General features: G+C 44.2%; 1 protein-coding gene and 1 long non-coding RNA gene across 2 annotated transcripts in view; one reads left to right on the plus strand and one right to left on the minus strand.

The window, feature by feature from the left end:
* The window catches only part of LCAT (lecithin-cholesterol acyltransferase), a 455,195-nt gene that overhangs the window by 175,859 nt on the left and 254,023 nt on the right, over positions 1-25,313 (plus strand). Inside the window, exon 2 of the mRNA XM_078671393.1 lies at positions 23,471-23,627. Coding sequence (XP_078527519.1) covers positions 23,471-23,627 — 157 coding nt within the window. The remainder of the gene's footprint in view (positions 1-23,470; positions 23,628-25,313) is intronic.
* Positions 1-25,313, minus strand: part of LOC144799823 (uncharacterized) — a 463,812-nt gene that overhangs the window by 81,098 nt on the left and 357,401 nt on the right. The window lies entirely within an intron of this gene.

The raw sequence follows: 25,313 nt of genomic DNA on the forward strand, positions 1-25,313 counted from the left end.
CGCTAACTCCTTCTTTGTAGATGGTTCTACAAAGTCAATGAGCGAAAGTCAATGAACGAAGAACTGGAGGAATACCTATTCAATCCAAAACATAAAGTGCTGGTGCATATTGTATGAGCAGCATCAGAAAAAACGATTGTCCCACATTTTGGATTTGGTGAAAGATTAAAGTATTAGAAATTTGACTCACTTAGCCGGTGGTAAACTAGGGAAGTGAAATTCAATGGATTAAGAGTATTGCTCCCTATTGGGGGGCCGGATCCACTTACTAGGCATCCCAGCTGGGGAGCAGCCCTTCTTGCCGCTTACCCTGCATTAATTGAGGCTATGAGAAGTCCCCGGGCATGTTTGTAACCAGGTCATCACAATGTGTATATTTAAAGGAAATATTGAAACCAGACGATAAAATCCATCAGTCTGAAAAATTGTGGAAAATAGGCAGACTGAGTCAAAGATTAAAGTGGTGATGCTGCTATTTACATTGTGCATTTATGAATTTTCTTTTAAAACCAAACAATAACATCTCTGTGTCTGCAAAGTGGTGTAAAATAGACACTTCAAGACAAAACCTGAGGTAATAGTGCATATTTGGTAAGCCGTGCCTAAAGTCCTGGGCATCAAGTTACTCCCTGGTGAAAAGCTGGGCCTGCCCACTGGATGTCCTAAGTGGGAAATGGCCCTGCTGACATAGACTCCACATTGGGAGGATCATTTGACTGTCCTCGGGCATGTTAATGGTTGCCAAATGTCCCTGGTTGGTTAATGGTACAATCAATATGAGAAATGTTTGAAGCGCCATCGTGATCATTTCATCACTGTTCCAGCTGCTTGGATTCGGAGCAAGAAACCGTACTGAGTTCCCATTTAAAAGTGCGATCACAGACAGATGGCAGGACCTAACTTGAAGAGCTCTAAAAGCTGACCATAAGAGCTTCCTCCTAAGAGCAGGAAAAATGCCAGGCACACAGAGATTAGATGCATCAAACGTTCTTGATGGTCTCCACATAAGTGGCAGTGATTGTTGGACCAGGACTGCTTCCAAATGGGGACCCAGTCCTTTGATGGAAAAACAGCGGGTGAGCAGCAAAGTGTGTTTCCTGGCAGGGGAGAAATGGGAAGTCAGATATGGCTGTGGGATCTAGACCACATAAGTGATCAGTGGCATAAACTTTGAGCTGATAATCTGCAATAGGTGGTGAGTCGATGTGTTGCTTGTCTTTCCATGTAATGTTTTAAATGCAAGCAAGAGTATGCCATTATTCTTCTAGATGAGAGGTGCTCTTTAAAGGTCAGATGAGAGTCCATGCAGACGCCAAGATATTTATAAGATTTAGCCAGATCTAACACTCGGCTATTTGCCTGCCAAGTGAACAAGGGCTTCATTTTGGAAGAGGAGCTTGAAAAGCAGACCACTTTTGTCTAGTTGTGGTTGAGTTCCAAGCACAGATTATGGATGTATTCGCACAATAGATTAGGAGCTGCAGGTCAATCAAAGTTTGGCTAAACAAGACTATGTCGTAAGCATATTGTAGACATCATAGGATTCCTGGGCCAGCTTGGGAGGATTGCTCACCACTTGGGCCAGATGACTGTCAAGGTCGGCCATTTCGATGTTAAATATGCAGGGAGACAGAATGCACCCCTGTTTCAGACCTATGTTGCTGCTGATCTTACGTGTAGGTCTCCGGACATCTCCAACCTTGGTTTGTACCCTGGTGTGAGAGTATAAGTTGATGATCAAATTTAGTCGTTTGAGCAGTGCCTTCCAACAGCCATTTTTTGTCACAGTCATCCTCTTGTGAGGCCGACTGCAGATAGACAAAGTAAGCTCAGTTCCATACTGAGAACTCTCAGTTCCATACTGACGGGAACCGGAGCATGTGCGTGAGCTTTCTAAATTAACCAGATCCCTCGATAGTGACCCAAGTATTTTTGACGTGCCAAGGTGCCGATTTATTTGTGCTCCTACGCATCGTGCCCTCACTAATTCGGTGATATTTTTTTAACTGGACGGTGCACAAGTTCAATTCCTTGGCTCTTAAAAAGGAATTATATAAGGATACTAATTGGTTTCACAATCAACCCCACGTCCTGAAGATGGTCTGATGGTCTCATCGTCAACATATACCGAAACGTCGACTGCAACATCTATTTCTTTGTTAATTTGTTAATTTGAAGGACATTTTTTTCTGTTGTATCAGACTGTTTTCCTTGACCAACCCACAGAATAGATGTACACATAGTTTCTTTGCAGGCAAATTTATGTCACCTCTAGAACTATGTTTGGTTTATTTCAACTTTATTTTCCCTGGTCCTTATTTGTTCACATATTAAATATATGTTTTGTTTGAAGTAAAGTCTGCCCCATGTGTTACACTCCATGATTTTATGACAGATGTCTGCTAAGTAAAATCACTCTTTCAATGCTAGATTGATCATCAGTTCACCACCAATCAGGGTTGAACAGCAATACATCCTTTTGAGACATTATCTCTGAAATGTATCTACAAATAAAATCCCTTGTAGTCAAACCTTCACTTATTTAAAGTTTTATCACCCAAGCCTCCAAGGGTACATTGTGTTTTCCCACTCCTTTTGATACAGTATTGTAAATACGGCGCATCCATGGTGGCGCAAGGGGTTCCTCTGGAGGCGCAGGGAAATTGACGCATCCGTACAGATGTGTCAGTTTCTTGGAAATCTGCCCCCTGTGTGCAATGCCCACACTACATGTACTATATGTAAGTCACCCCCATAGCAGGCCTTGAGAGCCCTAAGTCAGGGTGCATTATATTACATGTGAGGGCACATCTGCATGAGCAGATATGCCCCTGTGATGCCTAGTTCTGTTGCTTGTCATTGCAAGTGTGCAGGAAGCGATTTTGAGGACATGCGTTGGGCACTGGTCATTACGAGTTACCCAGTTTTGGTATCAAACACCTTGTCTTAATAAATCTGTACTGGTGCCAGTATCAGATTTATTGGAACATGCACCCAGAGGCACCTTAGAGGTGCCCCCTGTAGCCCTACTAGTCTATTTGTGTGTTGATTGACTGGTATCTTCCAGCCTGCCACCACAGATGGATTTCTGGCCCCCTGCAAGGGAGAGCCTACACTCTCAGAGGCCTACAACAATGCCTGCTTAGCAGAAGGTGTTTTCACCTCCTCCAGCAGAGTGGCTAGCAATTTAGTTTATCAAGGCCAGAGGCTTCGAAGCCTCTGCCTCCTTTGAAAAGCAACCCCAGCTTCCCCCAGACTTGAGCAACACCACCCTCTACTCTGGGGCCCATTTGGCACCAGAGCAGGCAGGAAATGAGTTATTCTGGAGTTGTGTTGCACCCACAGGCTAGCCACACCCCTAAGGTGGTCTACCTGAAGTGTACAACCAAAGACAGGTTTCACCATCTTGTTTTGAGTGAAATAGGGACTTCTGAGTCAGGACTTTGCCTACTCCTCACAGGAAGTGGTCGTATAGGGGGTTTAGTCACACTAGGGATAGGTAGCCATTTGACTACTACTTCACTCTCACCTAAATGCCCCTAAATTGAGTATTTAGGGGTCCCCCCTACACCAGAACCCTAAATTCGACTTCCTGGGAACTGAAGTAGGACAAAGAAGAGACACAGTGAGAACCAAGGACCTGCACAGAGTTTGGTGCCAATCCCTGCCCTCTGCTTGCTCCTTACCAATTGCAAAGACCCAGCTCATTCTGCAGCTGTACACCCTCCCCAACACTTGGAGGGCTGCCCAGCACTTCAAAAACCAGATATCACCTCCATTGGGGTGGAGGAGCCATCCCAATGCATCCTCAGGCACCTACCGCATCTGTCTGGTCACCATGTTGCTTGCCATCACTTTAGGAGAAGATCTTAGTGGCTCTAGGAGGCCAGCACCATCTCTCAGCCAAGTTTAGAGACACTAGACCTTCCAGTAGCACCCCTGCAACAACACCCAGAGTATCGGGGGACTTGAACCAGTCAAGGCTTGTTTTGCGTTCAGCCCAGACAGCACCACCATGGAAGACTTCCTGCACGATGAAGGACATTAGAACAGATGAGACACGTGACCAGAGTGGCCCTGTTGTTTTGTTTTCCTCCCTTCTGCAGGAATATTGACAACCATGAGAGCCTCACACTCTAGTGGCCAGCCAGCTAAGCACCTCTTCACCTGGACACCCAGGGCAGGTAAACTAAAACTGCTGGTGGTTCTTTGGACCGTGGCCCCCTAGCACCCTAATTCCCAAAGGGCACCTCTAAACACTGCTTGCAAGTGCTTCTTGGTAGCTCTGCTTTTCCCCCATAGGATAGTATTGTAGCATTTCAGGTTCATGCCTCAAAACCGTTATTCAAGTATTTTCCAATTTTTGCTTTAAATTCGATTTCTCGGTTTGTACTTAAGTTATTCTAATGATTTTGGTGCCTACATTCTTATAAAAATCTACTGTATTGTTGTAAATTGCTCTTGGATGTCATATTAAGTGTTTGAGCCATTTACTGACCGTGTGTGTGCAACACATCCTTAACACTCCTCTCTGATAAGCCTACTCTGCTTGTCCACACTACCACCAATAGAGTACTTGGAATTATTTATGTAAGCACATGGAATTATTAATGTAAGCTCTGTAGCTGGACATGTTGCATAGTGTGCCCTTACAGTGACATTAATACATAAAAAGCTAGCTTTGAAGGTGTTCTACTCAGGGAAATTGGGCCGGTGAGATTCCATTTGTAGCCTCAAAGGCTGACCAGGTACATCTGAGGCTTAAACTGTGACTATGTATGTAGACCGGGCAGCCTCAGTGATATCGGCATTGTGATGTTCATGGGTTCCGTTTTCTAATTTGTTAATTTCGAAGTTTTTTTGTTTGGTCACATGGAGCAATTTAGTCCAAACAAACATCTAGTTGTTGGGGTTTGCCATGCAAATGGCTTTTTAGTAGACTTTCTGTGGTGCCTCGAAGAACGGCCACACATGAAACATTGAGGTAAAGTTGCATTTATTTTAAGTCTCAACGTAGAGCAGAGCTCTCAGTAACAAAACACAGACTCCGCAATGAAAGTCAACTCCAACTGCCAAAACTCCCAACGTCATAATCACCCCGCAACATTCTAGGTTCCTTACTGTCATTCTGGCACTGCACATAAGCTAACCAGGACCAGAATGACAGCAACGAATATTACACTTTTCTCGTTGCAATGATTTTCAATTTAGTTTCTTTGTTGGATGATGGGTCCAACATAAGTATAAGTATGATATCCCTGTTGAGACTTTTTATTAGCAGCAGTTGCGGCGAGAACCATTCTGCCCTAGCAGGTATGCCTAGCTGGTATGTGGCCTTGCTTGAGAGAGGGTTTAGTAGGTGCCACAGGGCTCTTGGGGGGTAATCTTTCATGCAAAAGTTTGGGCAAGGTGATCACTCTCCACTCTGGGGTTTATATTGAAGATGCTGATCCTCAGTAATAACTTGGCGTCTACTAGGGTGTAGTCAAGATTGGAGTTTGCTCCATGTGATAGTTTGGTGAATGCTGCTGGTTGGTCCTGGGGAAAGCGCCTATGCAAAGTATATAAACCCAATGCTTCAAGCATCCTGCTACACGCCTTGCCTTGCCTTGCTGGTCTATTCTAATGTAACTACAAATTGTCTTAGGAGGTTCTTGCCAGACCTGCAGGGTTTGAGGGAGATACTTCTCATGTGGACCTTGCAGTAAATGCAATGAGAGTTTGTGGGGGGATGCATTGGAGGGTTTTAAGCAAGCCAATCAAGGTAGCACTTTTCTTCTGATTTGCTTTTCTTTCTTGGATGTATGTGTAGGTTTGAAATAACTTATGTGAGGTGCTGCTCTGCAAAAGAAGGCGCAGAGATTTTGACGCATTGGATCCAGGGTACGCCCAGGCCTAAATGTTCTTGGTCCCACAGAAGGCCTGTGGCGATATAAAGCAAGAGCCTCCCTTTCACTCGTCCGGACCTGCAGGCTTTTCTGGCTTTATTGTGGTATTCTTCGAAGCTAACCAAAGGTGTTGGTATCTGCATCCAATTTTTCTACAGCTGGGGTAGTCAAAGTCAAGTAAGAAGGATGTGAATTCATTCTTCCCCAACTTACTGCTGAGACCAGTCACATTCCATGAGCAAAATGTTAGTGGCCGGGCAGAGATAGGGGCACAATGCTGGTGATCTCATGCATCCCTTGAGGCCCAGGCGCTGGGATGTGACTCTGGATGCTGGGCTCCACACCTTACCATTTGATGTACACCTAGGCAACCTGATTATTGATTTTTTGTTATTTGTAGGCCCTCCTGGGCTACTGGTGAATAATCAGGGTCCGTTGCCCCACTTTACACCCCATGGTTTGCGCTGGATATTTCTGGTGGCACAGGCAGTGCTAGAAGCAAAGGGATTTGATAACGTGTGGGTTCAAATTTCCTCATGTCAATGCCCCATAGGGAAAATTGCTCCCTGTACTACCAAACCTGGATTGTGATGCGTGTGTCTAACCAGGTGATAGTAGTTATTTAGTTCCCTAGTGTCTATGGGTTAGGCTTGAATTCAAATTCTACTAAGTTGTTGGATCTTATGTTGTTCAGGCCTTGTTGTGCCAATCAGCTTTAATATTGCACTCCTGTTAAGAATATCATGCTGACTCACCGTGTCTTGTAAATTGACGCGTGCCCCTCGTGGATGGTCCTTATCCGTGTACATTTGTGATGTCAGAGGGTCCTTCTTTGCCTGCCGGGGAGAAGCTGATGTAGCGAGTGTCATGCCCGAGTGGGCCTTTTGTTTGGGTGAATGGTAGATTATAGGGCCATCATGCAGATGTTGTTGGTTGCAAGAGGGGGTGATGACTTCATGCATCGATGATCAGTTGGGCAAGGTAGATGCGTAAAGTCAAAGCAGCGTATACCTCGTAAGATTAATGCTCTGGCTGATGATGATAAGGTTGCGACATCTGCATTCCGAGGAGGGGTTGGTGAGGTTGCTTTATTTATGGACATAATCTGTGGAGTATCTTGGGATTTGGGTGTTTCTGGGTCTTGTAAAGTAGGCGTTTGGCTGCCGATTGGAGCCCCAAGTGGCTCAGATACCTTAAGATGGCCCTCCTTGGACCGAAAAATCAGGTTTAATGATGAGCTTGGTTGTGTTTCCTGTTCTTGAGAATAGTACATCCCTGTCTTCTCTTTAAGGTAATTAAAGTGCGCATGATTTTGCAGGTTGCTGTTGCACTTTGAGGTAGTTGTTAGTCTATTTTTGTATTTATTTTTTTATAAGGCACTTACACTGTCTCATTGAGCGGGACCTTCGTGGGCTTGATTGGGAGGAGGCTGGATCCTGCTCATTTTTGGTGGTGACAGTCTGCCAGCAATGTCATCTATGCACTAATTGGCTCCAGGGCCTACGCTGGTTCCATGCTATGAACACATGTATGAACACTCAAACTCTACTATGTGTATGACTATAGTAGTGCCATCTTAGATGTATGTGATGAGTGATGCCAAAAAATATGTCATTTAACATGTCATGAGTAATGTAACATGTGAGATCATTATTAGTGCATGGTGGATGTGCAAGTTATAGTTAGCTAAGTAAACTATTACTGGTAAATTTCAGTGAGTTTTTATGGTTTGAAAATTTGGATTTTATCTTATTTCAACATTTAACTATAATAGGAGGAGGGTGGGTGCACACTGCCTCACATCCTAGCATTCAGTTTGCCTAGATGCATCTTAGTAAATGCAGTGCATGATAACACTTACTTCGGTGTCAGGCTTTAGTTTTTCACCCTTGTTGGTGCAGCCAGTGCTGTGTATCTCTAGATACGTGTTTCAGGATAGTTGTCCTTCAGTAGAGAGCACATATTCTTTTTGGGGGAAATACAACCCAAAGTCTTCTCAGGGCTCTGTACCACTCGCTGGGCGCAGGTGCACCAACCAGAACTCGTCAGCTCAAAAGCTCAAAGGAGCCTTTTCAAACAGGAGGAGGGTGGGCGCACACTGCCTCACATCCCAGAACTCAGTTTGCCCCGATGCATTTTAGTAAGTGCAGTGCATGATAACACTTACTTCGGTGTCAGGCTTTAGTTTTTAGGTCTCGGCTAGCCGCGCGAAGCGCGTCTCCGCCGAGCCCCTATTGTCGGCATGTGAGCTTCCCAGGAGACAATCCTGGCCGCGCGCATCGCCTTGGAGGCGATTTGAAAGTGGCACGCGCCGACTGGCACGCGCCGCGCTCGGCCTGGCTGTCTCCTGTGAAGCGCACACTCCCCCCTCCCCCCGCTGTACAGAGACACACACACAGGAGCGAACATACACGCACACACGCGCGCACACACACTCACACACACGAGCGCCCCCCAAGGCCCACTTACCGCTAATCCAGTGTGTTCTGTCGCCTCCGCGGGGCTCTCCGGCATGGGAGCCCCGCATCACGCACTGCTCTTGACCAGGAACTCCGTGGGCGCGGGCTTCGCGCACAAGACGGAAGTCCCGCCCCCACGGTAAGTTTTGTTTTGAATGCGCGCGCAGATATTGCAAAATTACAAATGTCGCCAGGAGAGGGTCCGAGATGTGCGTAGGTGTATGGGCGCAGGGCGGGCGGCGGCAGGGTCCCGGACTGCGGGGGTCAAAAGAAAGATATTCGGGAGGGCTGATGGGCTGACGGAGCGTGGACGAAAGTCAGGGGGTTATTTGTTTGTGCATTTTTGTGTGGCGCGGACTTTGCCCGGGTGTCAGGGCGCTTCACGAAATGGGGCAGGGGTGAAATATAATGAGAAACATTGCAAAAGAGCAGATTGCGAAGGCATACGTTACGTTACATAAGGTAGTGGTGACAATTGTGAGCAAGCAAAATACATGAGGTGGTAAAAATTGTGAGCAAGCAATAAATACATGAGGTAGTAAAGGTAATGGTGACAATTGTGGGCGGACGGAATACGTGAGGTAGTAAAAATTGTGAGCGGCCAAAAGTGCATTAGGCGGTAAGGGGTGCACGGGGGGAGGGGGTGGCGGGTGTGCACTTACAGGAGAAAAAGGCTCGAAGGCTCTACGGCTAGACGGTGAGTGCAGTCTCAAGGGGTCGGAGGGGTATAGCAAGGGCTGCTGGCAGAGGGCATAGTGCGGCTACACGCAGAGGACATCCTTGGTGCCGTCTTATAAATGCTTGTTTATTGTGTAAATGAGAGGACTTTGGGAAGACTTTGGGAACAGGTGGTAACTCTGAGTACTCCCCTACAGTCGTGAGTTCTGTCTCGGAACAGCTGTGCTGAGCTGAGCTGTCCTGCCTGCAAACTTTATCCACACGTCTTTCACAGGTCAATATATACTATCTGTTAAAAAAACGGCATTGCATATATTGTGGTTTCCTTCATATCAGAGTCTCAGCAACACCAAAATGACCCAAAACCATTTTTTACGCCTCCGTGAATCTCCCAGTTGCTGTTCACCTTTTACATGTAATGGTTTTTTTTCGAATTCCATATCCCTTTCCGATATTAATTTATGTCGAGGACATACAAGAGTTGTCGCTCTAGTATATTTTTTCTCGTGTGGCTTTGACTCCTTGTCAGCCCCCTTATTACCCCCATCTCCGTGTTCCTTGGGTGTTAGAGCTCATATAGCACTAACACTACGGGGACAAGTCACGCTTTTGCCTGTTTTGCATTTTATATTTAGTGTGTAGGATAGCTCAATGAGTTAATGTACATGCTGCAGAAACTTGTTTGCAACCTGTAACTAGCCACGAGCTGGAAACCAAAAGCAAGTGAAACCAATGAGTAACAATCATAAGGTTCAATAAAAATAAAAATGTTCATTTACAGACAGTGCTGAGTCCACAAGACGGGGAGTCAAGCACTACATAAAATCTATTTTGATATGTTTTTATTTTTTGTCACAATTTCCTAAATTGCACCCATGGCCTAGGCGAGTGTCTTATTTCCACACCCATTTCTAAGGGGTGAGCGTTTTCGAGATGTAGAAGTTTCTATTTTTTGTCCTTTTTGTGCGGATGACTGACCCCCGCACCCCCATGGCCCCCTCAGATGTTTACAGTGCGTGCCTCTACTGACGCTTTCTAGATCACCTGCTGAACTTTTTTTAATGGACTATGGTGCTTTCTTTCTTTCCTCAAGTAATGCCTGCACAGATGGTCTCCACTCCTTCACCCCTCCCAAACTCGGGAGGTTTTTATACCAATTGCAAATTCAAGAAAAAAAATGTATGCAAAGCATTGTCATTTACAATGCCAGTAACTCAAACTTTAATGCTGCGAGACCTATTGCATTGCAAATGCTTGTTAACACTTGTTGTTGCAGCCAGTGCTGTGTAAGAGAACAAAATAAAACAAGTAAATGAACGCCTTACACAGCAGTGTCTGGCTTTCCAAAGAAGGATTGGGCGCAGGGATTGGACCTGTCAAGTAATCAGCTAAAGTATTATTGATACTGTCCAGTGTTATAGCTGCTGTCCTGCCCGACCTGTTTATGGTCAATAGTAATGAACAGTGGCCTTCTCACTTGAGGAGCCAAGCAAGTAGCCTGCCTACCCCTACCCCTTCGAGGTACTACACTTGCCTTTAATCTTGTGTGATGTGCATGTCTAACGCGTGCTATGTTTCCGCCATCTCTCTCTAACCTTATTGTTGCAGCTCCCAATCAGTTGAGTAACCCCCTCCGTTTTGCAATTGTGCTAATTATGCCTCCTGTTGCATAATCCTGCATATCATAGACATACATTTGCCTTGGGCCACGCTTTCAAGGCTTCCCTTTCAGTCACCCTTGTCCCCATGGTGCCCCAGTTAGTGTCAATATATCATTCCAGGCAATCTTTGATGGCATTTTGGAAGACTATATCCTCAAGGGCCTCATGCACCATGAAGGTGGTCCTATCTGGGACCACCTTCATACTCCAGGCCTAGGGGGAATGATGAGAGAAATCTATTTGGATAGCAGGCCCCTCGAAACCTGGCTCCCACACCCTCAGTTACAAGGAAACAGTCCAGGCGGCTGTACATGTTGTATGTGCAGGAGTGACAGTACGGATCTTCCATGGGGTGCAAGACTGTCCATATGTCAACACAGTTCAGCAGTTTCATAGTGTTCTCCAATGCAACTGTAATGCCCGGAATCATGAGGAGTTTTGGTGGGTGGGGATTCAGGTTACCGTCCAGGATGCAATTGAAATCTCCAGCCAAAATAGTGGTATGTCAATGTATGGGAGCATGCTTTGATTACATTTTTTTAAAGAAAAGCTTGTCGTCCCTGTTTGGGACATAAGCGTTCACAAAGCATGCTTCCATCCCATCCAACAGTCCAGAGACCATAATATAGCAGCCGTCCATGCCAGTTGTGGAGTATCGATGTTGGAAAGAGAATCCAGAACAAATCCAGATTGTGACACACCTGGCATAGGAGGAGTACATGGCAGAGAGTACATTTGTTCCCGCCACTTCTTCCTATGTTTTTTGCTGTTCCCTCCTTCAAATGTCTCTCCTGTATCATGTCTACTTTCATGCCCTGATGTCTCAGTTAAGTGTGTGTTCTGTATCGTTTTGTGTATACATTTAGGCTACTCATATTCTACGTGGCTATCGTCAGGGTGTCAGTATACATGCCAGTCTATTGCTAATCTCAGTATTGGCATCAGGGAGATGAAGTTGCATTGTCATCTTGCATGTATCTCCATGGCCTCCGTTGGTCTGGGGTGTCATGTTGCTGTGGGCTAGAGTTCTCTTTAAGGCAATGTGTCATACATCAGGTTTGTGCAGTCTTTCTGTTGTCCTACTTCCTCCCCCTTCCCACAGCTAAACACCTTTTGTAACAAATGTTCTGATGCTTTCTCAATGCACTACCAACAGTGGAGCACATTAAATGTACCAGTGCCCAAGGCGTTGGGGGCCTCAGGTTTCCATAGTACTAACGTTAAACTTAACATAGTGTGTGGAGAGATACAGCTGCCCAGGGGCCACCAGAACCAACTGGTCTCGGCACCTCCCAGGAGAGCAGGTCTCTCAGGAAGGTCCTTTGTGGCCTGCCACCAAGCGGTGTGGTGGTACTTGGATAATTAGCTGCATTACTGGCTCCAGTTTTGTCTGTTTTCCATATTCAGGTCTTTCCCAACCCCATGGCCATTTCTCCCCCATCAGGATCCTTGCCTTCTCAGGCATCCCCACTCACAGTTCCCTACTGAGTCTTTCACATCTTCAATGTCCCAAGGAGCCGGGTCTCCAAGCACCGCGCCTCAAGTGGCTCGCAAGCACTCCATTCCAGCATCACCGCACTAGAACTTCTAGTTCAGGGATCCTCATGTTAAGAGTTCACTGTTTGCTCCTTTTCTCATTGTGGAGAGGCGTACCCAATGTTGATTCATCTCGAAAACAAAATTCCCCTCTACCAAGTCCAATGTGGTGTCTGCCTGGACCACGAAGTGCTCCACCTGTATGCTGTCATTCTCCAACTTGCTTTGCATCACTCAGCATGGGCCATGTCCACGGCTCCCCCCAACCGTGGGCCCGACTTTCCCATCATGGACACTGCTCCCAGTCTGCAATTCCTTTCCAGCCACTCCTACACCTCGCCCGGAAAGGCGCAGAGATGCAATCTACCCTTGAAGATTATTTTAGCCGTTGTGGGAATCAGCAGCATTTACTTATAGCTTTCAGTTTTTGTTTGACTGCTACAAAAGTATTGAACTGTCGTTGTACCTTTTGTGTATTTTCTGGAAAGATACAGATCGATCTATTGTCATGTTGTGGGTCTTCTCCGATGCATACTGCTCTCAGGATCGCATCTCTGTCTCTATAGTTCAATATTTTCACTATGATTGTCCTTGGGGGGTGCCTGGTGGTGGCACCGGTGCGAGAGCTTTGTGCAACCGCTCGATCATGAAGATGATAGTCCCTGTGACTGTGGCACCCCTCATAGCCAATGCTCCAGGAATAACTCCGGGGTGGTTCCCTCTGCTCATTCCTGGAATCTCACAAAACGGACATTGTTACTCCAAGACCAGCCCTTCAGGTCTTCAAGCTTGTCTTCCAGGCATTGGGCATGGGCAGCTGTTGTCTGCCCAGTAGCCGTAGCTCCACCATCTCCATGGGGAGTCCCTGAATCTCTTTCTTCATAGTCAGTGAGCAGTTGTTGTCTTTGGGCAGGTTAGTTTCGAGCCTAAGTGGGTCAATCTTGGTCTCCATTGTGCAGTTAGACTGTACTATTGTAGCAATGATCTGGGCCCCAGAAGGCACCAGAGTCCAGGTTGCATCTCTGCCAATCTCTGCATCAGTTCTTTCAGTGGTGCAGGTATCCCCTGTTTATTGATCGATTCAGGTCTGTTGTAATGCCCAGGGGTGATGGTGTTGATCCATGGTATTCTCCCTCAGGCATAGCCACATGCTACAAGAAACAGTAATGAAGGGGGACAAGGAGACTGGGGGATTCTCAACCTCACTCTCCCCAGGGCCCGTCTACTTGTCTCAGTGATATCAGCTGCATGCGGCGGTCTTCATCACGTGCAGCAGATTCTAGCACTCAGTCCCCTAACATCACCAGTTTCTTCGTGAGAAGCAGCATGTGGGCACTAGGTAGACAGTTCCTCACCTATCCCCTCTCAGTGCCTCTCCTAGGAATCAATCTCCCACACATGAGGGTGGGGGGCTCTGTTCGCAGGCCCCCACCAAGCCAAAGAATGGCCAGGGCCCTAGTTTGCCGCGGCTCCCATCAGTCCATGCTACAGTCGTCCCGGGGTCACCCCACAGCAGCAACCTGCCTCAGAGATTGTTTCAGATGCCTCAGAGATTGTGGAAGCACCTTGGTTTCTTTAGGCCAAACCAGCTTGTGCCCCAAACGTGGCCCTCACTCTCTAGTTCTAAGAGGAGGGGAACAGCGCACCTCTCGCCAGTAATAGGAGAGCAGGAGTACTCCGGCTCAGTCCTTGTAACTGAGGCTTCCACCCAGCCTCAGCTCTGGTCACTTTCTGTGCACAGCTTGTGGGGTCTGGAATCAACTCACCACCTACGCCCATCCACAGTATTCCTCCGGCTCTCCTGTAGCCTCTGGGATGCTGTAGTCTGTGGGAAGGGATCTTGTTTAGGCGGGAGATGTAGCTGCACCCCCCCCTGCACTGGCAAGGCCCAGCAGTGGCACTCAGTCACTAGGGATGGTCTGGGTGGAGGCGTGTACTGTATGTCTGTCTCCCCCTCTGTGGTTGCCAGTCCATGTGCCACCAGAGGCTTCCTCTATTCTTTACTCCACCCATCCCCAAAGGCCAGTGGCATTGGTAGTCCCAGGGAAGTGCCATTCACGTCCGTACAGAGTCAGAGGTGGATCGGGCTCAATGGAGCTGCTATCTTGCCTCAGTCAGCTAAGCCCTTCATTGTCATGGCAATTTCCGGCAGTGCTCATTGTTCCCAAGCCAATCAGGCAGAGTGTGTTTAGGCAGTCTGGGCTGCATATTGCTCACAGGCCACGGGGCGGTCCAGGACCAGGATCCTGTTGGATTCCAAGTCAGGAGCCAGCGGAGCTCAGATAAATGGGTATGCTCAACCATGTTCCTTAACCACGCCCTCTCCCCTCAATCACTATCTTTGAACAAAATCACAACAGCCATTTTAGTGTGGGTAGAGAAGTTCCTCATAAGTCTTTCAGCAATTCACATATAGGAAGTGCAAAATCTAGTAGTAACTAATCTCAGTAGCACATTTTCTTCTTCCCAAGAGTTCTGACTCAATCCTCAGATTTCTTACAATTTCTGTCACAAATGGAGCACCACAGGTAAGGATCTTTTTGGAAATGTACTTCCTCCAAGATATTGTAAGCAGTGGTGTCTGGTGGATTTTTAAAGTGGTGAGGTGAAATTTTTGTACCCAAATATAAAGAGCAAGTGAGTCTGAAGTATAAAAGGAGCGTGCGCGGGGGGGGGGGGGGCTTCTCCCACGCAGGAAACATTTGGAAACAATTGAGTCAAATGGTGGCTTTTGCGCCACATATTTACTGCAAATTGTTGAAAAAAGAGGATCCAAATATAGCATTTTAAAGCACAAGTGTGAAGAAAACATAGTTTTAGTATAATAAAATATTTGCCGGAGATGATGGAATTTACATGAGGAAGCAGTGATTTATCTGAGTTTTCTTGTTTCATTTCGCACAAATCAGCCATGGAATGGGCATCTATTTGTCTTTCCTTATGTTAAGGCTTTGTTTTTACCTTTAAGTGCATGATTCTGCAGTTGTTATACATAGCACAAACTCGACCTGTAGGCTGAGCTCTTTACGTGAGCACCTGCTACATTACACAAGATAACACTTGTACACATTGGTTATAGGTATGGGGAGATTAAGTGACTTGCCCAGAATCACAGTATTTTGAGCCGAGACTCAAACCTACAGCCTGATTCATCATTCTCCCCTTTTGCGAGCCCCTAATAGCGATTCATAACGAATCGCTATTAAGGACTTGCAAAACGGGATTCATGTAGGAATTGCAATAAATATTGCGATTCCTACATGTTCCTTATTTGCGATTAGCTAATTGCTAATCGCTAATAAGGAATAACTCCCCATGCATTCCTATGGGCCTACAGGCCCATAGGAATGCATGGGGAGTTATTCCTTATTTGCGATTAGCAATTAGCTAATCGCAAATAAGGATGCGATTTCAAGGGTGCAGGGGTGTCCAAAGGACACCCTGTAGCACCCCTGAAATGTAATCTACATTGGTGTTGCGCACACACATGTCCAAAGGACATGTGTGTGTGTAACATGCTACTTAGAAAAATGCATTTAAATGCATTTTTCTAAGTTTTTGCTATTTACCGAGAGGTCTGACCTCTCGGTAAATAGCGTCCCAAAATTGCAATTTCGCAATTTTAAAATGCTTCATGAATTGCATTTAAGGAATCTCAAATAGAGATTCCTTAAATTCAATTCTTCGCAAATGTGCAAATTCTTAAATAGCGAATTTTGCATTTGGGATGATGAATCCCAAATGCAAAAATTGCACTCGCAAAAGGCAAGATTCTGAGAATCTTGCCCTTTGCGAGTGCAATTTAGCTTGATGAATCAGGCTGTAAGTTCCCTAGTCAGCAGCTCTGACCATAAGGCCAGATCCTGGGCAAAGGAAGGGATGCAGACAGGCAAAAGCCACATGAAAGCTCAGCTCATTATGGGCTCTAGATTCCAACAGAAGCTCGAGCTAATCCAGAGTCAAACTTCAAGTTCAAGCCTGGCTTGAACTTTCAGTGTCTTGCCAACCTTTAGTAACAGAAGGCCCATTTTAAACATACACCGATAACAAAAAAAATAAAAATAAAAAATGATAAAGAATGAAAAGTAAAAAGCATGTGAGAAGTAAAGAATTTGACCACAAGCCCATGTGTAACCAGGAAAAATGCCTTATTTCACAGTTGAAAAAAGCCATTGCTCATGGTGTACGCTATAGTGGGCAGAAGCAAAATGTGAATGGAAGCTGAACAAGACCAATGGATGAACAAGGTTGTCTCAAAGCCCCTCTATACATATGTATTTTTTATATATTTGATGTTATTATATGAGCTGGTGAGACAACTAATGCTGCAACCCACACCACCTCCTGCAATCAAACAAAACTGTCAGGGAGTCAAGAACATGGTTTCCAAAGTAAATAGTAAGCAAGTACTTTCAGCCTTAAAACTGATGAAAAGGTTACATTTGTCCCCGTTCTTATGTGAGTAACTCCTCAAGCACAGATCAGCAGGAATAAGTAAACAGCACACGCGTCAGTGCAACAACCAATGACCAGAGAAAGAAAAATAATCTTCGTTCTAAGACATAAAAAAAATGCCTGGTCATATATTATTACAGAGTTTCCAAATCAGAAAAGCAATTAATAGACACAAAAACAATAATGAAAATCGTTTACAGAGGAAAACATTGATAAAGTTTAGTAGACTCATGATTGCAGCCCTCTAGGCCAGCTCCTCGCTGCACACCCTCTCTTTGCAATACAACTATCTGCCCGAAAGTTAATTTTTGGGTAAAACCCAAGGGATTTAAGCCTCCCCTCCCCTGCAGTACTACTGGAGGGGATTATCCAGGAAAGAATAGAGCATTTCAAAGGGCCCACCGACACCACTTTGGGGAATGCACCAGGGAAAACATGCCAAAACCTGCAAGGTACACATCTTTTGCAATAGGCATATTAACCTTCTGCTCTACTTTGAGTCAAAACTTCCACTAGACAAAACTCTGATCTCACTCCAGGAAGAACATGGTCACTGTATCTGCCTGCTCCGAAGCTGCTTGTGCTCATGCCAGCGATATGCTACAATGTGCTTGTATCCACCAACTGCAGGATTGCTCAGTGCCTGTTACCTGCCTGCTCAGCGGACCGTCTCTCTGTTCAGTGCCTGTAGCTGCCTGTACTGTGTGATCCTTCTGCCTGTGCTGCACTGGTTCCCTGCCTGCCCAATTCAACGCCTGCCTGCCATCTCCCCCTCCGGCGCTCTGGTTCCCTGCTCTGTATTTGCGGGCGGGTATCCTCTTGCCAGCCCAGCACCAGCAGGGTGTGAGAGAAAATTGTGAACGGAGGAGGCAAGGAGTATCTGGTGGCAGTCGAGGTGTGGACGATGTCAATGTGGAAAGTGCTGTGGTTCTGGGTGTTAGAGAAGTGGAGGTTCGGAGTGTTAGACAAGTGGGCCATTTTGAAAGTTTGGGTGTGGGAAAAGTCATCCTAATAATACATAGCTCTTTTATAGGGCGTGCCATCTCACTTTTACAATGCTATCGATAAAACGCATTTGTATTACTAAACTCAGAATACTCATTTTATCTTAGGAAGGATGAAAGTCCGAGACAGCCTGTTTTGGGGGCTGGCTGGCTGGAAGGGGGTGGGGCGAGCCTTTTCCCATGAAGTTCCACACGGACTCAGCAACCAGTGCTTAATTCACAGTGCACTGACTGGGAAACGTGGAGCATTCTTTCTCCTGTTCACATTCCTTTTCCCCCCTTTCTCTTGTCCCTTGATCCCTTGGATCTCTCCTCACCTACACTGTCATCGCGCCCCATTTTGCTTTTCAGGCGATTTCTTCACTCCCATAAACCAAGTCCGAGGCCCTTCCTCTCACACTTCAGCATCTGTCCACCCTAGAGCCATCCCTGCTTGCCTAACGGGTTTATTTTGGGGGCTTCTGATTCTGGTGCGAGTCAATGTCTCCCTAGAGTATTATTTGATCAAGCATCAACAAGGCAGGCTGCCCAAGGCAGGTGTGGGCTGAAGCAAAACAGTGGGTACAGCTAGGGAAGCAACACAGGGTCGCAATTGATTTTTAATAACTAGTACTACTAGTAACTCACCAATGGAACGTTCTCGCGCCAGGCTCCTTGTGACTGGACTGCAGACAGTGATGCGTGGAAAAAGCCGTGTGGAACAAGTCTAAGACTGGAAGGAATTGAAAACTGCTGGATTTCGACTCCTCCCCAGACCCCAGCCCACCAATCATTTGAAAATAAATAACTGTTGCTGCCGTGGGTCTCAGCCGGACTGCCCTGCCCCCAGCCATTGAAATTAATGAAGGGTTTCCGACTCCTCCCTGGGCCATGCAAATAATGCCCAAACTCAAACTTTATTCTGCCAGTGATACACAGGCCGCGCCCATCAGTGTGTTGTCACTGCCCTGCTTTCTGGCTCTAGATCAAATAAATCTTCGTCTGGCTAAGGCATGCATAGAGCTATGGGAGCTAAGGGACATTCTCCCCCACCCCCTCAAAGAAAAACCCAGATTTACACATGCTTGTTCACTGAGCTGCCAGCACAATTTATTACTAGCTGTTCTGTTTTCTATTTCACATTTTCTACCCTGCAGGGTAGCAGGGCAAATACCATGTTGCCCCTGGATACCAGCCGTCCCTGATTCAAAAGTGAGAAAGAGAAAGGCAACAGCCTAAAGGTTTAAGTTGGTTGGCTTGCAGAGAAGAGGATTCTCTAAGGAGTTAGTATTGGCAGGGGGTACAGATTTTTGAGAGGAGAAAATATTCACATCCTTTTCTTTACCTTTGGGTTTAAGATTGTCTGCCCTTAAGGTTCAGTGGGCTGCTGTTAACACTTTTAGAGAATAATGGGTTGGAGTGGAGGATTGTTAGTTTTCTGTTCTTCACACCTTCTTAAAGGTATTTCTTTAGCCCGTCCTGTCATTAGGTTTCTGGGTCCCACTTGTGAAAAGGCCTCAGTGTTAGAAGCTATGTTATGTTATGATACTTGACCACCAACGGTTTATTAGCACTTCGCACCAATGAATTCAATGGGATAATGCCCTGAATTGGTGCCATGTGAGTCACCAAGGACCTGGCCTCTAGTGCAATAAAAAAACATTTGCAGGACATTATTAAAAGGTAAAACCGTGAAGGTATATTCAAATTAAGAATTATTACAGAAGACAAAAAGTAGTTAGTCAAATTAAAATCAGCATTAATAATGCATAAAAATAAACTCAACTGTGAGAGGTCATGACATAGGCATATTAGCCATAGTCAAAATCAAATCAAAATGAAATTAATTAATGAACTAGTATAAATTTACTCAGTTCGTAAGTTAAGGGAAAGTCTGATTTTAAAGTTAGTTAACCGTCTGACATGTGCATTGCTCCGAATGGAAACAAGGAAATGTTTGCCACAAAACTAAGAAGAGTCTGGCACATAACCCAGAAAAGGCACATTTCATGGTTTTAGAAAAATGGACAAAACATTCTTTACATAGCAGGTATCATAGAGCTGAACTAATACATTTACAAGACATAAACCAATCAATGTTTCAGAAATTGTGCTACATAAAGTAGACTACTTTACGTACCGCCTAAATTCGTAATAAATAATGATTCCCTTAAGCCTATAAACAAGGAAAATTACATTACACTAATGAGGCAAAGTAAACAATAAGCAATTTAAAATGTTTAGGCACTACAGTTGTAGCTGCAGGCAGAAACAGCCTTAATTATTACAAGATAAGAGAATATCCCTGACATGGCTTCCTCCAAAAGCACACAAATAGATACAGTGTAAGAAATCAACCCTATGAAATGAATTCCATTTTGACAATTTTATGAAATGGAAAAACACAGAAGGAAAAACATGCACTTAAGAAACTGGCCCGTGAAACTGTTAAAAAGATGTTTTCTTCAGTTGTCAGTGCAAACAGACTAAGGCCTAATAAATTCATTTTGTGCCCTAGTTATGTAATAAAAATGGATTTCTAAATTAATAAATCTCTTTCTGGTTACTTGGCGCTAAGTAGTCTAAGGGGCATAAAGAGATCAGAGGAATGAAAAAAGAAATTGGTTAAACAAAAAATCTTGTCTAAAAATCCAGATTTTTAGAAGCTTTTTTAAAAAGTGGTAGTCATTTTCATAGCGCAAATGATCTGGAAGGAAGTTCCACAAAGCAGGTACTTGGACAGAGAAGCTGAACCGCCCATGCATTTCGTTGCAATCTTGGAATGGTCATGTAGTTTGATGTAGAGGATCACAACTACACAATTCTAAATTAGGCACCCTTACCTTGAGGTATCTTGCCATGAAGACAGAGAGTAGATTTGAACCTTTTCTGTATGAAATCTTACCAGGTCTAGCTAAATCCCTGTACCTAAAGTTTCGCTAAGGTATATTACAAATCAAAGCAAACACTGCGAGATGGCCATGTAATGAAGGGAATGCAGGGAAGGATAAACAGGTTAGCTGTGAACTTTGTAATACCGGTGCCATGGAGGACGAAGCTCATGTATTATTCTTTTGACCAGTTTACACATATTCTAGAAGGAAATGGATAAAACCTATTTGTCGCCTCCTAGGTTTTAGATGTTTCAGTGAAGTGGAAAGAATTTTGAGAACAGAAACAACTCAACCCATTGTCTTTAGTATAAGCAGATACATCTTTTCTGTGGAGATAGTAAGGAGGAGAAGTAGTCTCAAGTTTTAGAGATCCCGGCTTGATTTTTAGCTGAGTCAACATTAGTACTAGAGGGGGGATGTGTTATTTCGAGTTAGTGTCTTTATTGCCTATAATTCTTACACTTAGTCTTTTTTAAAATTAAGCAACATAATTTATATAAAGTTTGTCTAAATGAACTGGCAACCGTTATGTTGTGATTATAATACTTTTGATGAATGCTTTAAATCTAGCTTCTAGATTTTAGATGTTAAAATATACTTATTGTCTTATCACTCGCAAGTCCCTTTGATTGGCCCTCAATTGGCATCATTGAATTATGGGAAAGATTAGTGCGGAACAAGAAATTGGATTGTTTTTTTTTACTTTACATTGTATGTATATCTTTTATGGCTTTTATATCCGAAATAAAGATTATTGACTTGATGTAGAGGATCTTAATCCACTTAGAATACATTTCTTAATCGTTTTAGTCAGAAAATGGGGGGAGGGCATACATACAGTGTTTTAAAAGTGGGACAACATGTCTTAAACTGCATTGTTTGTTTTTGTCTTAATGGTAGCCAATGGAGTTACTTTAAAACAAGTATTATATGTGTTTTTTGTTAGGGAGTTTATAAGTAAGACGAGCAGCTACATTTTGCAGGACTTGTAGTCTATGAATGGCATTGTTAGGAAAAATGTCAGTCTTGAGGTAATGGTCACCATAGCCATTTTTAAAGCTTCGACTAGAAGAAAATTAATTATCTTTTAATAATTTGTAGGAGCAATATACATTTGGAGGCAACAGCTCCAATCTGTGGTCTCATATAAAGGCTGCCATCCACAGTAACCCTAAGACGTTTTGCTGCTATTCTAGGCATTTCCAATGGTTAATAAAGGTTGCGCCAAAGATCCACTCTAGTATTTAAAATAACTATTTACATTGCTGAACATGTCACCCTTTGAGCCCTTACAATCCACTGATCTTATGACACTGACTATCAAGACAATTTTTGTAGAGGCCAGCTCATCAGCTAGTAGGTTGAGTGAGTTGGTCGTTCTTTCTTGCAGACATTCTTTTTCAAGGATTTGCTTTGTATGACTTGCTTAGAGGCTATGTCATTCTTTTATTTATAAAGTTGCTTTTAATTTCAGTGTGCAACAGGATTTTTTTTTACCAGAGTTTTGTACTTCTCCATCCTTGCAAGAAGAGTTTCAATAGCATATTCTGGATGTTAAAAGATTCGTTTTTGACGTATACCTGATAGTGGCTTCTTTCCGTCAGATTTCCTATTTGTAGATTTTGGTCCAGTTAAGGAGACGAGAGGCGTATACTCGGTGGGTAAAAGCTATCATTGCTTGTGCCTATCAGATTCAGGAGGTTCCCTGTCCACTTTGTGTGCAGGGAAGATCCGTGAGGGGTATAGTGGAACCTTAGGGTTTGCCTTTCCAAGAGCTATGTAAAGCAACTCTTTGGCCCTCTCCCTAAAGTTTTACAAAGCAGTATAAACTTTTGCATACCTAAAGTAATGATATTTTGTCTCAAAGGTAACTTTTACTGTGAAATAATAGTAAAACCTTTTGGTTCTGTTTGTTTCAGTATGTCATTCCGTGCCTTTGCAAAACTTGTCCCAGCTGTTGACTTGGGTATGTCCCATTAGTGATGATTAAAATGAGGAAGGGGACAACGAAGTGATTTAAAATACTGGTACTTCGATTGCGTCCAATAATCCTCGTTTCATTTATAGCTTCCTTCTTTCCTCTCCCTTGGGTGGTCAGACAGGCCAAATATGGGTGTGACGAGAAGAACTATTTTATACAACCTGGTATATGCTGCATGCGCTGGCCGTGGGCTGTGTTTCTTGTGCCTGGCACAAGTGGCCATTCATATATATTTTGTTATGATTGGAGATTGAATGGCCTGTCTGTTGAAGCGGACACATTTAATTTGTAATGACAAACGAGTAAGACTGAACTCAGAGTAATAGGTACTGGTAAGTATATTTAAAAATAGCAACTCCTCTTATCAACAGCTATTTTTGTGTGGTGTACATTCTGAAAAAAAGGGGGACGAAAAGTGTTCTTAGTTTTCAGGCTGTCATAATCAATGCTGGGTTAACTAAACAGTGTGCTTATGCTGCGCAAGGATGCAGGAACAGACTAAGACGAGCATTGTTCCCTCTAACTTTATTGTATTTTGTTTCTATCCCATTTGTATTTTCTTCTTTCTTTTTTCCTTTTTTTTTTTTACATGCACAATCTTTTTCTCGCTCTCATCTTCTTTGTGCACCCGTTCGACTTGCCTCGATCTTCCATGCATGTATTTCTGTTACATTACACATTTGCAATAATTTGTATTATCTGTCACCTGGACCACCCTTTTGCTCACTTTCGTTCTTCTTCCTTCTCACTACTTTTCTCTCTCATTCTCTCTGTTTTTCTCTCGTCCTCTCTGTTTCCCTCTCTGTCCCCTTGTGTTCACCTCACTCTGTTTCTTTCTCTCCCTGTTTCTCTCACTCATGCATGCCATCTGACTATTTATTTCTCTTTCTATTTTATCTATCTTATTCATTGCTGTCTGCGGCTGTTACATTCAGCCCCAGGATGTCTTGGGAACCAGCTGGAGGCCAAACTTGACAAGGAGGAGGTTGTGAACTGGATGTGCTATCGCCAGACGGATGACTACTTCACGATTTGGCTCAATCTGAACATGTTTCTACCTCTCGGTGTTGACTGCTGGATTGATAACATCAGGTAATATCTGGTACCCGGGTGATAAACAGTGTATGGGACGAGAGACACTGAAAAGTGGAAGGCTCGCACTAACGTGGAGCTGGTCAGCGATGTGATATTGAGTCCTAAGATCAGTAAATTGCCAATTATGTGGTCTGAGCTTGATTCTACGATGAGTGAAATAGCTTGAGGCACTGAGAGGGAGGTGTTTGTGACACCTGGATGCCAGTGGCTTGAACTGCAGCAGCACTGACTCACACCCTGCTGGGGCTGTTATTTGAGTAACATGATATTAGATAGCAATAATATTTATTATTTACAAACCTGCCGTCGTGCTGCATGAGGCATTTGTGTGAAGTTCTCCGAAGCAAGAGTTAAAGTAAAGTCTGGTATGGTATAAAATGTAGTGTACATTCAGCGACGCCTCCTCCGCTGAGGAGGGGGAACGTTGCCCCACTGCTTTTCAGCTGTGCAAAAAAGAGAAATAAAATGATAACACAATGTTATTATCATTTCATTTTTCTGTGTTTAAGTCAGTTTTGGGGCAGGACAGGCTTGGCTGGTGTTACAACCCACATAAGGAGTGGTTGGTGCACTTAAGTGCGCATGACGGTTTGGCCGGCAGCCTTCAGCCGGCTAAACAGTCATGCGCACTTCATCATCAAAAGACTTTATTGCGGCTATTTCAGCCATAAAAGCATTTCAAATACAATAAAATACATAAAAATATATCAGTAGCAGGAATAGAAAGTACATTTTCATTATTAAACTGGCATTTACAGGTTGAGTGAAGGTCAGGGCAGAAAGACATGGGAGGCAATTTCATGTAAAAACATTAATTTTAAAAAACAATAATTTAGAGATAAAAACATTTAAGAAATATTTAAAAAACCTTAAAAGTTAAACGTCCGTATTCGGTGAGGCTACCAACTTACAAGCGCTCTGTCTCTCACACAGAGGCAATTTCCACAATATTGCTGTCACATTAATTAGACTTTCGTAAAAACAGCCGCAAGTAACTAAGTGCCGTTCTTTAGCAGATACCTTCGTTTTAACCACATAGCAAGGAGAAATTTAGAACTTGCAACAACATAAACTGGGTTTGTGTCAGATTTTAGGATCCTGAAAAATTCACAGTGGTTCCTAATACCCAAGTTTCTGCACAGTTGAATGATCCATTTGAACCTGGACTGCTTATATGCAGAGCAGAAAAGCATTACATGGGTCACTGTTTCCTCCTCCACCATGCATCCAGGGCAGAGGGACTTTGTAACGCCCGCCCACTTATTAGTTACTGCAAAGAGCGGGAGCGACCCATATCTGAATTGCAGATACAACTTCCTTGCTAAGGGAGGCTGTATTGAGTCTAGCACCTGCTCAAATCGATAATAAGACTTAAAGTCCAAGAACCCATACGTTATATAAGTATGATTCAGGCAGTTAAAACTACTAGTCTATTTATAATCTTTCACTGCTTTAGCAAGTTGTTTTTTAGAGGCGGCTACGCACGATTCCTCAGGGGTAGCCCATAGATCTTCCCTACCCATGGCACGAAAGGTGTCCCTGACAAAAGACAACTAAGGTATACTGCGTACAGCCCCCAATACCGACATTACCACTTTTAATTCGTCCCTATAATGTCTCAGCTCGGGTGTACTCCACAACCGTCGCCAATATAGCAGCGGTCGTGTCGAGATTAGATCCACC

This window comes from Lissotriton helveticus, chromosome 12, assembly GCF_964261635.1.
Source record: "Lissotriton helveticus chromosome 12, aLisHel1.1, whole genome shotgun sequence".
Taxonomy (NCBI): domain Eukaryota; kingdom Metazoa; phylum Chordata; class Amphibia; order Caudata; family Salamandridae; genus Lissotriton; species Lissotriton helveticus.